General features: G+C 35.0%; 1 protein-coding gene across 1 annotated transcript; it reads left to right on the forward strand.

Moving 5' to 3' along the window:
* Positions 1 to 2,890: 2,890 nt before the first annotated feature.
* Positions 2,891 to 13,428, forward strand: SCRG1 (stimulator of chondrogenesis 1). Its single transcript, XM_033134799.1, has 3 exons — positions 2,891 to 3,260; positions 10,613 to 10,868; positions 13,199 to 13,428. The coding sequence occupies exons 2-3, from the start codon at positions 10,627 to 10,629 to the stop codon at positions 13,251 to 13,253; spliced, it is 297 nt and encodes a 98-aa protein (XP_032990690.1). The 5' UTR covers positions 2,891 to 3,260; positions 10,613 to 10,626; the 3' UTR covers positions 13,254 to 13,428.
* The last annotated feature ends 5,154 nt before the right edge of the window (positions 13,429 to 18,582 follow it).

Below are 18,582 nucleotides of genomic sequence, written 5' to 3' on the forward strand. Positions count from 1 at the left end.
CACACACACACACACACACACACAGGCAGTATGTATCACATAAAAATACAGGGCATATTTTCTAGAAATCTGGACAGCATATCTGAAAGGCCTTATGTACCTCATATAAAAGGTTTACTTTGGGAGGCTCCAGAGGCTGTCTCAAAGAGACAGATGGTCTCCAGAGCAACATAAACCAGGGTTCAATAATAGGTCTGAGTAACAGGCCATCAGGAGAAAAAGCAAAACAAAACACAATGCCCAAGTTTCCATATACAAGAAAACAAACGGTGGTGTCAGAGATGAGCCCCAAATTAACAGTCACAAGGGCAGCCTCCCCAATTGCAGGCCTTGGTTTATAATTCAGCTGCTTCTCAAATGGGTAACTCTGTGTAATGGACATCAGGATGACTAGCAGCAGACATTTTTAAATTTAACAATGTCCAACGATTCTCCCTTGAAATCATGCGAAGTTCAGCTAATGAAAAGTAAATGAGATACAACGAGGGACGAGGAAGGCAAGATCCAAATGTGCTTTTGAGGGGAAATCTTTTCTAAGTGACGAGGAACGTGATGCAGAAGCACTAGGCAGTTACCAAACAGCTGTTGTGTGCCACTTGAAATGGGCATGCAACCAACCCAGTGAAAGATACGTAGTGTGGATTTGAATGTTGCTTAATGTAAAAATGAATCCACTATTTTGAACAGCCATGGGTTAAATACAAGGAAACCAAAGAATTAGACACACAGGGAAAGAAGGGTTCAACAAGAGGAAAAGAGAGAATTCGACCACAGGAAACTTGATTTGTGTCAGCACCATACTTCCGTCCTGAATCAACATGGAGTAAACAAGATGGATAGAGAGCTCTGAGGACGGAGTAAAGGCTGAATAGTCTCCATTGTTCTCCTCATACTCACATATTTCTACACATTTATGTCGTACAAATAAATTTACCCTACCTGTGGCATAATCTTTATTTAGTAAGTATCACAGGAAACTTATTTATAAGCATTCAAAGGAAACGTGCAGTCAACTGTACTATGCCTCTCATCTCTTCAATTCCTGGTCACTTGCTCCAGCTTCAATGAAATGGGGACCAGAGACTTGATCTCCCTCAGGGCTGGTAACTGCTTCTGGTTTTGTTGGTCTTCCCTTTTCTCTACCTCCCTCCACACTGGGGTGTGCGTGTGTGGCTTTCCTAAAATGGCGGTCATCAGGGGCCTGCCACTCACCTCCATGCTTCCCGAAATGCTCTTCCTTTGACTTCCATGACAACACTCTCCTAATTTTTCCACTACTTCTTGTTCTCTACTTATCCCTTAAATGCCAGTGCTCCCTAAGAGTCTGATCGTAGCCCTGTTCTCTTCTCACTCTATGGTGTAATCCCTTCTAAGAGAGGCAATAGGGAAGAGCATAGACACTACAACCATTTCCAGGTCTTATCACGTTCTGGCTGTGTGTGTGTGTATGTGAGAGAGAGAGAAGGAGAGAGAGAGAGAGAGAGAGAGAGAGAGAGAGAGAGAGAGAGAGAGAGAGAGAGAATCTTGGGCAGATTCTCTAACATCTCTGAGGTTTCCTCATTTATAAAATGGGACTAAGAGTATCTACTTCATAGGGACACAAGAAGAAGTAAATAAGTTCAGACATGTGAAGTACCTGGCACGCAGTAAGTGCTCAGTAGCTTTGCAGTGGTATAACCATGGCTTCCACTATCATTTAGTTGAATAACTAGATTAGCTATGTAGCTAATATTTAGTTGATGAGTTGATAAATTCTAATTCTCTAGCTGATACTTCTTTTCTGAGCTACAAGTCCATTTAACCATCTAAACGTTTCCAATTGCATCTAGGGCTCCTTAAATTCAACATTCACCACTAACTCATTTCTGTCTTCCCACTCCTACTCCAACCAAAACTGCTCTTGTTTTTGTATTCTTTCTCTGAGATGAAGAAGAGCACCGTCCATCCAAAGGGCCAAGCCTTTGAAATTATTCAATAAAGTTTCCTGCCATTCTCTCAACTACATCTACCCTAAACGTAAAAACCTAATTAGTCACCAAATCTTTTCCGTTTTGCTTCCTAACTCTCTTCTCTCCTGGATTACTGCAAGGGCCCCTGTCTCCAGTCTCTTTCCTCTCATACCATCCTTCTTTCCCACGGCAGTCAGGGGTTCATCCTTTTAAATATTTTTCATCATCTGTCCATTCACCTTCAGGATAAAACCCCAAATTTGTAGCATAGCATATGAGGTACTTCATTGACTTGTTTCTTCCTAGCCCTCTGATTGTATCTTCCACTATCCCTAGTTCCAGGACACAAAACTGCCTATACTTCCCAAACTTGTTACCCTGCCCTTCACCTTTATGCTTTTATTGATACAACCTAGAATGACCTTCCCTCCATTCTCTGTCTAGATAATCCTTATTCTATTATAAAATTTCCAACTCCAGCAACACTATCCCAAATTGAATTTTAAAAAAACTCAATAAGTGAAGGAGAGCTAACAGACGCTAACATTCCAACACAGTGCTAACACTCAACACAGAGTGATATTCCTTTTGTGCCTTTATTTCTGAGACACACAAGAGATTTCTTCTTTAGTCGTTTTATTTTTTGCTTTTCATTGTCTGGTAATGACTTTTTGGGGGAGGAGTTGGAGAGTTGGATTATATCTCTAACCAAAATGTTATAACAAGAGTTCTAGATGGTGAGGAAAACTTGGTGGAAAAAACACGAAGAAACTGTGGAAGAGGACAAGGTGCTCAGCTATTTTCCTAAATCATATTAGCCACTTTTCCTCCTTTTCCTTCTCTCCCTCCTTCCGTCTCTCCCTAACTCTCTGTCTCTCTGGCCCCATCTGTCTCAGTGTCTCTCTCTGTCTCCATTTCTGTCTCTCACACACACATTTCTCTTAAGGTAAAAAGCACTCCCTGTGCTCTTTTTAAATCCCTCGGGTTTATGTTTTATTGCTCCACGTCTGCCTCCCTGAGGTTCTTGTACAGACTCGGTATTTCCTTCTGTAAAGAAGCTGTTTAGTTCATCTTTGCCTGGTTTGTAAGAACCCACGGGAGGCAGTTTGTGCACCGCCCCCCCCTCCAAATCTTGGCTGGAGCAGCAAGTCTGTCAATCCCAGGCGAGAGACAAGTCAGACAAAGGTTCGTTTGTGAAGAACCTCCTTCCAGTACCTCCTCTCTTCTCCTTTTGCCCAAACTCACCCAGTGAGTTGGAGCATTTTAAAAGATTCCTCTGCCAAGAAGACCAAAAGGAAAGAAGAAGAAAAGGTATGTAATTTTTTTCTTAAAAATCATTTTATGTCATTTATTCTGTTCCAAATTAGTGATACAGAATAGAGCATATGTATTTATGTGTTCGGTCATAAGAGAAAGATAGAAAGAGACCCTCTAAAGAAATGATAGATATATTTTGAAAAAGAAGATGCTTCTTAGAATAAAGGAAAAGAATCAGATTGTAAGAGAACAGAAACTGTAAATTCCTTTACTGGGAAAGTCACTTCATCAAAGTTTTAAAAAGAGGCAGCTTCCTCTCTGTTAGTTCTGATTAACGCACACATCCACTCTGAATCTAGTCTGACATTACAGGATCTTATTATTCCATCTCTCAGAACTATGTGAGAATGATGAAGTATATCATTTTTAAAAAATGCAATAGCTATATCTCTGTAATATGTACTTGACATGACGTTAACTACAATGCCTAAGAAAGCAAATGGTTTTTGATTTTTAAAAATCCCGATTCCTAAAAAGAAACTGGTATAAATGTGTGACACAAAAAGGGAATTCATTGAATTTATCCTTGGTGTCTCAGCCATGAGACACAGCACTGTCTGTGCTGCTAAGATAAAGGGAACCCTTTTTCCCTTTGGGGCTTATAAAAATTCCTCTCCTAAATTCCTTAATTTAGTTACAGTCTGTGAAAAGCTCTCCCAAATGCTGGTCCTTTTCCCCACGATAAAGATCTATTGTGGCCAGAAACACAATAAGAATGATACAAGATTGAATATTAATATCATTTTCTAGCATTCTCTGACAGGCCTGAAGGCAGATCACCTTCAGGGAGGATATGGACTTTAGTTTTCTACTGATGGAGTTCTCTTGTTTTAGTGATGTTCGAAAGGCTTACCCACTTTCTACTACCGCTTCAATTCCTTTAACATACACTTTGAGAAGTTTCACTTCAGGATTCAGTCATTCTAACACAAACCTCTTCTAACACAGTTAATAAGAAACAGAGCGAAATTTCGAAATAACAGTGGTTTTTCATCCTCTTAAGAAAGATGATGGAAAAACATCACAGACTGGACAGCAATTTTAATCTCGTGCAACTATAATTTCAATATTTTAAATGTCAAGTTCTGGGCTGTAATTTTCATTTACTTTTGCAGCTTTTGCTTCTCTCTTGCTGTGTTTTGAAAGAAATCTGAAAATGGACTGCCCTTTCTGTCTAATTCATCAACTCGGTTTCATTCCACTTCTTTTAATACCAGTTCCCAGAACTGACATCAGTTGACTATATGAACATTGCACCATAAATGTCTCAGCACTTAAAACTACATAGCCCTGTTAGTTTTGGCCATTAATAACTTTTCTTTTTAAGTCTCCATTTAACTCCAACCAGTCAGAAGCTTTCTGGTGCCAAATACCCTCACACAATCAAGATTTGCAATTCCCTACCTATATGATGGTAGCAATAATTTATTGCTTAATTGGAAACATCTTGCCCATAATTCTGTATCCTCTGCATTGATCTTTTCGATATTATGCCACTATTGGAATATGAATGGTATCATACATTAGGCACAATATTAATTACATAAAATTGAATTTAAAAAAGGATAACAGGATCTCTTGCTTATTCCTCCAGATATTCCGTTTTTAGCCTTATTTTCTTCTGTAATTTGGATGTACTCCAGTAAGAATTTTAAGTGCATGTACTTAAAAAAAATAGAGTAATTTGCTTCAAATTTGCCAGTCATTTCATCTTGTTGGAACTTGACAAATATATGGTTTTGACGGATTGCCAAGAATTAAGGTTGGTGTCTTCTAATGTTAAAACCAACCAATGTATCACAGGAACATACTGGTTCAGACATTTTTTCCTCTTGCTAAATAAAAATTAAAACCATTTATCTGCACTTAAAGAAAGAAGACTTTAGCTTAAACATGTAATTTCTAAAGAGTTAAAAAAAAAATAAAACTACCAGTAAGTGTTTGCCAGGTGTGGAACTTTCCATCGTTGTATGTGACTGAGACTGTGACAGAAACACTATTTTATGCTCTGGCATGGACATAGTCAGGAGAGGTGCATGGTATGGCAACATACCCACTTACTTTTCCAGCAATTTAGTTTTCATTCCTTCAGTGAATATTTTTTGAACACTGTGAGCCTGGCATTGAAGCAGGCATTCTGAGAGATGCAGAAAGAGTAGAAGTTATAGTGCTTGCCTTTATGTTGCTGGCATCTCCTCCTCCAGTCCTTTGAATGTTGGTTCAGTCTAGCCCTCAGTCCTTTGCCTCTTCTCTTTTCAACCTATACTCACTACCCTGCCTGAAAAAAATAGCTATAAATACTATCAATGGATGACTCTCACATTTGTATTTCCAGCCCTGACCTTCAGACTCATATTCAACTCCCTACTCAACATCTTCACTTGGATGTCTAGTAGGCATCTCAAACTTAACTTGTCCAAAAATTTACTTTTGAATTTCCCCCAAATTGACTGCATCCAATTCTTTCTCAGCTTAATAAATGTTAATAGCGTTTAGGTCAAAAAAAGAGTCAACCTTGATTCCTTCTCTCTTGTGTCATATCTTCCCCCAACTTTCACCGATAGCCTCTTTTTCTACTTCCAATCTTGTCTCACCACAACACATCTTTATAGAGTAAAAAAAAGAAAAAAAAGATTGTTTTTAAATACATAAATCGGATCATGTTACTATTCTATCAAAATCTTCCAATGGTTTTCCAATAGACTCAAAAAAACCTAAAGTTCTTATCATGTCCTGTAGGGCCTTTATGATCTTTCCTGATCTTCCTTCCTGGGTCTAGGTAAATTCACAAAATGACCATCACTAAATGGCGAAATGGCTTTTGGTGAATTTCCCACTCCCAGCTGTAGGTAGTCACATTCTCCATATGGCTAACTGGCTTATGAAAAATGTTGACAATGACAAGGCATTATTTAGCCAAATTCATAGTTCTTGTAGTACAGATCCCACATAAAAGCTATGGGAAAATAGAGCAAGGAAGCTGTTAGAGTGGTATGCGCTGGATCAGGGAAGGCCTCTGAGAACAGATGAGTTTGAGGTTTGGTTAGAAATTAACATAAAGGGAAGAGATGAGAAGAACAAGGCAAAGATACAGGTGAAAGATTGAAGCGATGACTGGTCTAACTCTATTAGCTCAGCAGTAGTGAATGACAGGTATGGAGGGAAAGTGGAAGGAAGACCTGAGGATTAGCCAAAAGAAGTTCAGTCTTTTGGATAACATGAAACTTCTGTAGGTTCTTGCTCAGGGTTAAAAATGTGTTTTCAGAGAAGCATTCATTTAATACGACAAATATGGACCAAGCATTGTATTAGCCACTGGGTATGTGGTGGTAGAAGGTAAGTCAGAGACAGAAATTAGAGTTTTAAAGAAATTATGTGTCTAACATAAATGTTAGAGTTTCCCAGTATCCTGTCACTGGCCTTCTCAATTTCTCCTTTTTTTTTTTCAGGAGAGCAAATACTTTTTATTCCTTAATTTTTGTTGGCTTGTTTAGCACTGTGTATACAATTTGAAAGGTTTTGCCATGTGTATATAATTAAGAATCAACATCGCAATCTAGATAGTGAATGTATCCATCACCCAAAAATTCCCTTGTGTTCCTCTGTACACTTTCCTGTCCTCACCTCCTTGGTACCACTTCAAGCAACCACTGATCTGCTTTCTGTTACTAGATTAGCTTTCATTTTCTAGATCAATTTCTCCTTCTTAACACCTTCACTTATGCGTACCAAAAGGAAAGGCATCAAAATGTTAACAGTACTCTCTACATTAAAACTCTGGTTGAATTTTATTCTATCTGCGCTTTTCTGTATTTTCCATATTTTACATTGGGTATTATTACTTTTTTTCGAGAAAAAATCTTTTTAAAAAATCTAATCAGGTTTATGGCTCTAATTAGAACCATCTAATGGAAAGAAAACAAGCAGTTAACAGTCATAAAATGAGTTCAGGAACAAACAATAACTATATGCAGGAAATATAAGAAGGGCAATAAGAAGTTGGCTAAATGCATGACTTTATCCAACAGCCATAAAAATTCGACAAATAAGCTGGATTACCAAAAATAAGAACAACATTACTACATAACACAAAAGTAGGAAGATCGAAGCTGTAAAAGATATTTTAAAGTACCAAAGACTTAAAATAATAATAAAAAAATTCTTTAAATCCATTAGGCAAAAAGATTAAAATGAGTTTACGACTTTCCTCCTATATCTCCCGTAGACCCAAACTTTTGATAGAGAGAAATCTAGTGAGAGAGGTTGGAGAAAAGGCAGATGGTATGTGTTGTTGTTGAATCTTCTGATAAATGTATACCACCTACAAATATACATATTTTAAGTCAGGTATGAGATATCTGACCAGAATAAATGTTAGTTATGACCAAAAAAGAAAAAAAGGAAAACAAAACAGAAATTGGGAAGTACATTTTAAAATCAGATTATTTATAAAAAATTAAATACAATTAAAACAATAGTACCTGATGACATGTAAATTTAAAGATTTGACAGCTCACTAACCTCTTTCAGTAATAAATAGTTCTCTGCAACTAGATATTGAGCTTAGTATTCTGAGAAACTCCTTCGCTGACTGTAAGTATCTAGAGATTAGGATATATGGTCTATTCTTTCACTAACCTGCCAAGCACTCTTTCAGCTCACTAACCTCTTTCAGTAATAAACAGCTCTCTGCAACTAGATATTGAGTTTAGTATTCTAGTCAGAATACTAAGTATCTAGAAATTAGGATATATGATCTATTCCTTCACTAATGTGCCAAGCACTGTTGCAGGTGCTTGGGATACACAACAGACAAAACTCTGCCTTCCTGGAGTTTACATTCAAGTCTGGGGAGACATAATACAAATATTTTATAACAATTTAGAGGTTCACAAATGCCACGGAAAAGTAGAGCCACTAAGGCAGATTGAGAATGTGTAGGGGAGCTATAAGTTTAAGTAGGATAGTGGGGCAGGTCTTATTGAAGAGCAAAGTAAGGAAAAACTTGAAGAGCCTGAGGGAGTTTCATGTGCAGATATCTGGTGGAAGAGCTTTTCAAAGAGAGGAAATCAGCAGTGCAAAAGCCCTAAAGCAAGAACGGGTCTGGTATTTTTGAGGAATAGCTGGAATAGAATGAACAAGAGGAACAGTAGATGATTTCAGAGAGGTAATGGGGACCCAGATTGCATACGGAGGCCACTGCAATGATTGTAGCTTTTACTCAAAGGAACTGGAGTTATTGGAAGAGGATAGGTTTAATTATTAATATTTTCCTTTGGTACTCCTGGTACTTAGGATAGTGCCTGGCATAAAGGAAACACTCAAGAAAAGTTGGTTAAGTGGAACCAGATTAAACCAGCTTGCTCCTGTTTTCCTCTCTCTCACATAATTAATTACTTAATCACTTCATCAGTGAGTCCCACATCAGTGCTATTCTCTGACTCTGTCACTCGACCAATATTGGCTGCTTTTCTTCTGAATACCCTTGCCAGTTTGATCTTGGTATGGGCAGAGACATTCTAAGTTACCTGAGAAAGTATATAAAGATTTGGACCTGAAGATAAGGGAATGATTCCAGGCTATATTTCAGCAGCCTATTTCATCTAGAAAAAACAAACACGCATCATTCCAGAAGTAGGAAGGGCAGCCTGAATGGCTCCTTGTGCAAACCATAATGGGTCTTATTTGTTGTATTTTGGGACCCAATAGCTACTTACCCTATTCAAAAAAAATGGGAGTCAGAGGGGCCATAAGTTAATTGGGGAAAAGGAGTAGAAGAAGGGAAAAACATAGTTCTGAGAATTTGGCTTAAATATTAAAATTACCAGCATACTACACAGTTCATTTTTAGGCTCTATATGATTTGGGTATATGTCCTTCATATTCCTCCAAAAATAGCTACAAATAGTAAGAGCGACATAAAAAACTTTGCTTCTGCCCAAAACAGAGTTTCAAGAACCAGGTTTATCCATTCCCTTAAAACAACAAAAAACTGACAATACCTAACACGACTTTTGCCAAAACACTGAATTTTTAAGGAAGAATACTGATTCCTGAGAGATGGGAAATAAATGAGGTGAGCCCTACGATTCCCTCCAGTCTACTGCCTTGGTAGATGTATCTAATCACTGAAAACTTCATACTAAAATTTCCTTTCAACAACATTGTTTTCTTTCAAAGTATTAAGTTGGTGCAAAAGTAATTGCGGTTTAAAAGGTTAAAAAAAATTGCAAAAACCGCAATTACTTTTGCACTAGCTAATACAATGAACATATCTATCTTACCCTCTTTTTAATACTCCACAGTAACAAAGATACTTTGGCACCTGTCAACAAGATAAAAACTGAATGGCTGTGGATGCTGATTCTGGTTCCTCCATTATTTTGCTACTAAAATAGCCTCCATTCTTTTCATGTCTCATATGGAAGGCAGAAAGGCCTGATTAAATAGATGATAAATATTCCACAGTTGTATGCAAATACTGTACTTAAGAGTTATCTCCTGGAGGAGGAATTAGACTTGTTTGGTACAATTCCAAGAGTTCAAACTAGGACTGGTGGACAGTACCTACAGAAAAATACGTTACAGTAAGGGAAACATTAGAACTATATCAGTAGAATATGTTGACTTAGCCAATAATGAGTTCCCCATCATGGTAAGTGTTTAAGAACAGGCTATATGTTTGTTAGGGGGAATTCAAGCCTCTGTTTTCAATAGAAGCTAAGATGAAATTATCTATGCAGAAATAAAAATTCACAATATTATGAAAAAATTGCAACAAAAATGTGTCCCAGAAATAATTCTGAAAGATTTAAAAAACTTAATTGTACTATAAGTATATCTATAGAATATCTTCTATCAATGTCAGCATAAATGGGCTTTTTGTTTCCATCAGAGTGGAACCCAAGTTCTTTGACAGTATTGTTCAGATGTGCAACATCAAGAACCACTGTACTGGATGATGCTATTTATTATAAAAATTTATCAGACTTTTACTACCTTACAAAGCAGTTTTTCTCTACTGGATACACACACACACACACACACACACACACACACACACACAATTACTTTGGGTACTTAAAAGTGCAAATTATAGCTCTTACCACCACCTTTTCCCTTCCCCCAGCATTTCTCATAGATCCCAGGCATTTAATTTTTAACACACATTCTAAGTGATTTTTATTGTAGACGGTTTTAAAACTTTGAGAAATACAAAATCAACTCCTTTCTATGCAATTTATGGGAATGCTACAGAACTTTATGTGTAGATGAATTCCATCTTTGAAAAAAACAAACAAAAAAAAGAAAACCAAACTCTGACACATTTTGGATTTTCTTCTCAGGGCCAAAAGCCAACATGAAATTTATAGTACTTGCTGTCACCGTTGGGCTAACTTTGCTGCTAGGAGTCCAAACCATGCCGGCAAATCGACTCTCTTGCTACAGAAAGATACTAAAAGATCGCAACTGTCACAACCTTCCTGAAGGAGTAGCTGACCTGACAAAGATTGATGTGAACGCCCAGGATCATTTCTGGGATGGGAAGGGATGTGAGATGATCTGTTACTGCAACTTCAGTGAATTGCTCTGCTGCCCAAAGTAAGGAAATGCAATTACAAAATATATTGCTATGAAACGTATGCATAGCAATTCTTTTAAAGACACCTTTATAATGAGTTTGCTGAAATTACTCACTCTTTTTAGTAAAATCCTGTTCAAATCTCAGCTATTTTATAGAATCATCACCATTGTGTGTAGAATTGAATGTTTTAAGTTAAGAAACAGAGTTTGGTAGATTTTAATAAAACCAAATAAAATCCAGAAAATTAATAACACTCCAATCTATTACATTCTAAATTCCCTATCTGATTTTTACCACAAAACAATCCATCAGTAGCAGAGATCAACTTCAAGGTCGATACTTTAAACCAATATGAAAATTAATAAAAGGCTTTAGATAAAAGATTCCAGTGAACAGGATCAAGTAATTAACTGGACAAAAGGTTGGTAACGGTCAAAGACTTTCTAGCTCTATGTATGAGTTAACCATCAATGAACTAGATAAAAATTATCCACTAAGTTGGAAAGTAGATTATTTTAAGTTTAATACAATAGTAGATAAACCAATAAATATTTTTAGTTCTTGATTTTAGTTCCTGGTTACCGAGGAATCTTTCAAATACTATGGTCTGGGCTATTTCATAATAAGTTTTTTTCCTAATTACTTTAAACATGTGTCATCAAATTTTCATTTTTCCAAGAAACCTGTGAGGTAGAAAGAGCAGATATAATCATCTTATCAAAGGAAAGGTACAGAGAGGTAAAATGACTAGCACCATCCCACCTAACTAGTTAGTATCAGCACTGACAGTAGAAACCAGGTCTTCTGATTTGGACTGTTTTTTCTACCAAGCCAGTTGGTTCTTAATGTGTGGTTCCCAGAACAGCAGCTTCAGGATCAGCTGAATTCTTATTAACAATGTATATCTATGCTTGGGCTTAAGACCAGACCTACTAAATCAGGACCGTTGGAGGTGAGGCACAGCAATCATGGCTTAACAAGCTCTCTAGGTGCTTCTGATATATGACAAGTTTGAGAAACACTGTAGTAAATGATAATATCAAGAACTTGAGTTAACTGATTCCATGACTTAATTTTCCCCAGACTCTATAAATGAAATACCATCTAATATTAAAATACCATGTTTGCTTTTTTGTAATTATAAAGTTTGAATCCAATTTACAGAAATGTGCTTGTATTTATTTTATGATACACTTTTGTGATTAGCTGTGTTAATGAGAATAAAAGTATGGATATATAAAAGTAATTTCTATGTAATTTGAGGTTATCTTTTCCCTAGGAGGAATACATTTACTTTGCTAAATATATATACATACATATGTATATATTTTTTCTCCCTGTAAACAAGTTTTAATTTGCCATCCTATTTTTCTTCATTTTTATAGAGACACAGTTGACATACAGCACTGTATAAGTTTAAGGTACAAGGAAGGCATAATTGTTTGACAGACATAAACGTATTACAAAATGATTACTGTAAGTTTAGTTATCGTTAACATGCATTACTTCATATAGTTACCAAGATTTTAAAATTTTTTCCTTGTAATGAGAACTTTTAGGGTTTACTCTCCTAACAAATTTCAAAAAATACCACACAGCAGTGCTAACTATAGTTATCATGTTGTACATTATATACTAAGTATATTTCTGATAAGCCATAATCGTATATACCATTTTATATCATTCCATGCATTTTTAAAAAAAACTTTTTATTTATTTTAAGTGTGTTTTTCCAGGACCCATCAGCTTCAAGTAAAGTAGTTGTTTCAATCTAGTTGTGGAGGGCGCAGCTCACACAGGCTCATGCGGGGATCCAACCGGCAACCCTGGTGTTACGAGCATCGTACTCTAACCAACTGAGCTAACCAGCCACCCCCTCCATACATTTTTATACATTACCTTTTGTGATCTTTTCAACAAGAGTAGAGTAGCTTAACATTTCTCCTTCCCTATAAAAACTAGAAATTTATTTGTTGACTTTCTAAGAAATGTTTAATCTTCTGTGTCTTACCTGTAGATTTAAACTTCATGGTCCATCCCCCTCATATCAAAGTAATGAGTTTTTTTTGCTATGATTATAAGGTTTTGACATCACCTAATTTTCCTTTTCTTTATAAATGAATGATACTGTAATATCAGTGACAAATAGAGGAAAGTAGAATTGATAACCTTCTTGGTCTTTGTGGCTCCTGTGGCAAGACCTCCCACTCATACTCTTTGTACTTTATTCACCTAAAAAGAATAGTCATCTGAAATCCTGGAAATCACTGTCCATTTTTAACCCAGAAAAGAATAATACATATCTTAGCTTGCAGCTAAATGTAACTGATGTTCTATTTTCTTTCAGAGATATCTTCTTTGGACCAAAGATCTCTTTTGTGATCCCTTGCAACAATCACTGAGAATCTTCATGTATTCTGGAGAACACCACCCTTAATTTCCCATAAACTGCACTATATCAGTGTAACTGCAATTCTAGTTTCTATCCAGTGCAATAAAGCACAGATTCTATAAAATTTTACTTGTCCAAGACAAGCAAACTTGTGTTAAATAAGTAGTAATAAAAATTAATTCAATTTAATTATTCTCTGTGGACATTGTTGGCACTGGTTAAAAATTCTGGCTAGAAAATTTTCATCTATGAAGTGTTCACTATGCTCAGTAAAAGAATCCTGTACCCCAGATGAATAGCCATACTCCTGGCTCAAAGACTGAGAATTTTCAGTTCTTAGTTGAGTTACTGACCATCTAATACTTAATGGAAAGAATCAGATACAAATTGAGGTTCTTGGAAGGGAAACTAGAAGTTTTCTAGTAAGAGGGAAAAGGGTGCCGATATTTGAGTACATTATTATGCATGCACTATTTTAAGTACATGTTCATTTTACTCTCTTAAAAACAACAATAACCTTCAAGGTAAGTATTCTTAAACCCATTTTTTGGATGCTAACTCAAGTTTAAGAATTTGCTAAAAATTAAAGCAAGAATTTGAGCAGAGTCCTAATTCCAAAGCCCATATACTACACACAGTCACACACACAGTTGTATCCTTAAAGCTCTGATGCCTATCCCAATGTATCAATTTTTCTTGAGAACAACAAAACACATATTTAAAAAAAAAACACCATGTTAATGGATGAGAATTAAAAAGTCACATGAATTTTAAAAGTAAATAAAACAGATGCTTTCAAAGGTATTTTCTGATTGTTAGAAACAGCTTTGATTATGCCCCCATAGTGGGATTTCAGAAAGTCCTTCATGCTATAAAAATTTATTACATGCTCACTAAGTGCAAGCTATTATTAAGATTGGGAGATGTAGTAATGAATAAGATGGACTTGTCTTCTTGGAATTTGTATTCTATCAAAAGTGTAATAATTGCAAATAATTATTTATAAATGTGAAGCCTGTGACAGGAGAGGTATAGGGTGCTATACAAAGTATTGCTGTGGGGACAAGTTGGAGAAGCACCATACCAGTAGTAAATCTAGGAGATATCATTTTGTCAATAAAAGTGACATTATTTAATGGAAATAGATCCTTGGAGATCCCTAATTTGCTTCTAAAGACCACACTTATAATGGTATCTGGTATCTATTCGGTGTTCAATAAGTGTTACTGGGCTGAAACAAATAATTTTGAGGCAGTCAGAATTCAGTTCCTCTTCAAATCTGCATAAACATAAGCCAGAACATATTTTCAAATAGTAAGACCTCCTACAAAAATGCATGAAGTGGAATTGTTAAAAAAAAATCAAAGTTGTTGTTTTATCAACATAACATGATTTGATTGGGCTTTTTTTTCTTCACTGAGTTGACTGGTATCAAAATCGGACTACCTCAATAATAAAAGTCTTATATCCTTTCCGGAACAGTGCATAGAATAGGCAAATAAAGAAAATCATTAGTTAACTTGTTTCGTTATCTACTTGGTATAGACTCTCTTTAAGGGAAAAAATAAGTGGTAAAGATTCAGTATCTCTAGAAATGACACAACAGAGTGAGGACATATGTGAGGCAACAATGGCTTTTGAATAAATGTTCCCTTATTACTACAATCAAAACCTGATGAGAAAAATAGTATTTGAAAAAAAGCTAAATATGTAATAAATGGAATTTTATAGATTATAGTAATTATTCTTCATCATATTCTTTCTGGAAATAACTTTGTAATATGAAATTCAATTACATTCTTTTAGAAATGAATGTATTATAGAAGCATACATTCTTTCTTATACTACCAAATAAATGTAAAAAAATGAATATTCACACAATTTACCTTATGCAACATTTTCTGACTAGGTCAATATGTTTTGAAAAGCCAAAATTTCATTCAGTCTTATTAATGAATAGGCCCTTTATTTTTTCAATAGCTTTCAGGTACAAGACAACTAAGCTTTTATTAAAAATTTACTATTGTTCTAAACACTGTCTTACAACTGAATGAGGTAGATACTGTCATGATCCCTGTTCTATGGCCAAAGTGCTAAGGTTTAGAGAGATTAAATAGCTTGTTTAAGGTTACATTATCAGAGCAGTAGACCCAGGTTTTAAATATGGCCATTCTCCCTCTAGCATCTAGAGTGTTAACTACTACATTATTTAATAGCATCATCTAATCTATTTTCTTTTTAGGAAAGCAAACCTTTACTTGTATGAAACATATTGTACATTTCGGATAGCTCATACATCCTAAATGCTTACTGAATATGTTTCTGTATTTTTTCTTTGGTTTTCTATATCCTTGTTCTATGACTCCAATGGTCCTGAGCACAAAGTTGACAGTAATACTTACTAATAGCTCATGTCTTCTTGATAAAATTTCTCTTTTCCTCATCATAATCCATAGGGATTCCTTGAATATTTTTGTGTGCTAGGATTAGGTACTAATCCTAAAGGATTATTAGAGAATTGGAAGCAATATGGAGAACCAAAACAATGAGCAACAACTATTGGAGGAAGAGAAGGACAGATAAGAACATTCAAAGATCATTTTGCAACTTTAACTTCCTTATAATTGCCAACAGATACACACGAGTTCTTTCCATAATAAATCATTTTTGCAAAACATATTGTGGCAGGTGCTTTTAACATGTATATAATCCTCAGTAAAGCATTACAGGCTTTAAAATAATTTTCCCAAAAGGAAACAATAATCAAATTTACATATTTATAATAATCATCTTGCATTAACAGCCTAAGCCTAAATTTTTCTCAAAGATTTTGAAGAGAAACTGGTATTAGAAAATTATAGTAAACTGGTAGTGAATTAGCTTTCTCAATTTACTTCTACAGAATGATACCACCATACTGTGCTCATCTTTGTAAGGTGGTATATCTACAGAGAAATGTGTGGCATATATGTAGCCCATATATTCTTTACAAATAAAAATCTACAGTAAATTTTCAACAAAGAGTATATATGATCTAATTGCCAGAGGTTAGAAGTAAAAAATCTCTATTGGGTATTATGGGTACAAAATTGATTTGATACCTTAAGTATACATTAAAAAGAATACACACACACATGTGTATATTCACATACATGATGATATAGTAATTAATACAACTATTACTTGAGGACTATAGTTGACCATGTAGACTATCAATATAACTAGGACATGACACATAAAATAAAGTTCAAAGCATCAACTTTCAGCTAGAAAGAAATATAAGGAATTCCATAATCTCAAAGGATGGTTTCTAGACTAAACAGTACTTATCTATGGGAAAAAAATGCACACACACACACATATATCACAAGACAGTGCTTGACATTTTTAAACTAACTCTATAAATTAATATACAATGACAAAAATTTATTTTTGAATCACCATCACTTGCCTACATATCATAATCTGAATTTTGCCATCTAAACTTTATGTAAATTATAGCCAAGAGAGCTGGGGTGGCTGTGCTAATATCAGACAAAATAGACTGTAAATAAAAAATTGTTCCAAGGGACAAAGACATTTTATATTGTCAAATATGTTACTGGTTTATGTGTTTGCTATACTATACTTTTTATTGTTATTTTAGAGTGTATTCTTTCTACTTTTAAAACAGTTTGCTGTAAAACAGTATGGTGTGTTACACTGGCAACAGTCTCATACATCTCATGTTTACCTCATCTCTTGATTGCATCATTTCTCTTGTACTTGATTTAATTTCTTTTTATTTTCTATAGTAACATGCTGTACAGGCTTGTAGCCTAGGAGCAATAGACTATACCAGTAACATAGTTGATTATTATTATCAAGCATATGTACTGTACATAATTGTATGTGTTATATTTTAGTGACTGGCAGTGCAGTAGGCTTGTTTACACCAGTATCACCACAAACATGTGAGTAATGCATTGCACTGTGACCTTACTACAGCTGTGATGTCACTAGGCAATAGGAATTTTTCAGCTCCATTATAATCTTATGCGACCACTATTATATATGTGGTCTGTCATCGATCAAAATGTCATTATGCAGGGCATAACTGTACCTAAAACTAGAACTAGAAGGAGGGACATTAGTACCGACCTTACAGAAATTAAAAGAGAATGCTATGAACAATTGTATAAGAACAAATTAGATAATGTAGATGAAAAGAACAAATTCCTGGAAACACACAAATTACCAAAGCTGACTCAAGAAAAAAACAAAAAATCTCAACAGTCCTATAACAAGATATTAAATCAGTAATTAAAAATCTTCCATTAAAGAAATATCCTGGACCAGATGGATTTACTAGTAAATTCAATCAAATATTTATGATAAATTAACATCAAACCTACTTAACTTTTTCCAAAAAATACAAGAGGAAGGAATACTTTCTAACATATTCTATGAGGCCAACACTAGCCTGATATCAGGGTCAGACAGATAGTATAAGAAATCTCCAATCCAATACCCGTATGAACACAGATGCAAAAATTTTCAACAAAATGTTAACAAACCAAACCCAGCAGCACATTAAAAGGATTATACACCATGACTAGGTGAGATTTATCCCAGGAATGCAAGGGTGACTCAACATAAGAAAATAATTTGATGTAATACCCCACATTAATAGAACAAAGGGGGAAAAAGATCATCTCAATAGTTACAGAACAAGTATTTGACAAAATTTGACACTTTTATGATAAAACCCCTTAACGAACTAGGAATAGAAGGGAACTTCTTTAACATGATAAAGGGAATTTATGAAAAATCCGTAACTAACATTATACTCAATGGTGACAGACTGAAAGCTCTCTTCTTAAAAAAAAAAAAAAAAAAACAAGGATGGCTGCTTTCACCACTTCTATTCAACATTGTACTGGAAGTCCTAATCAGAGCAATTTGGCCAGAAAAATAAATAAAAGGTGTTCAAATTGGAAATGAAGAGTAAAATTACCTCTATTTAGGTAACAGGAGTCTATATTAAAAAAAAATCTCATAGAATACACAAAAATACTACTAGAGCTAATAAACAAATTCAGCAGTTGTCAGGTAAACGTACAGAAATCAGTTGTTTTTCTATACACTAGTAATGAACAATCCAAAAAATAAAGAAAACAATTCCACTTACATTAGCATCAAAAAGAATCAAATATCAGGAATAAATTTAACCAAGAAGGTGAAAGACTTGTATACTGGAAACTACAAACATTGTAGCCAGAAATTAAAGAAGCACTAAATAAATGAAAAGATGTCCCATGTTTATGGATTATATTAGTAATACTTAACATTCTGAATAT

The sequence above is a fragment of the Rhinolophus ferrumequinum genome, chromosome 18 (assembly GCF_004115265.2).
Source record: "Rhinolophus ferrumequinum isolate MPI-CBG mRhiFer1 chromosome 18, mRhiFer1_v1.p, whole genome shotgun sequence".
Classification (NCBI taxonomy): domain Eukaryota; kingdom Metazoa; phylum Chordata; class Mammalia; order Chiroptera; family Rhinolophidae; genus Rhinolophus; species Rhinolophus ferrumequinum.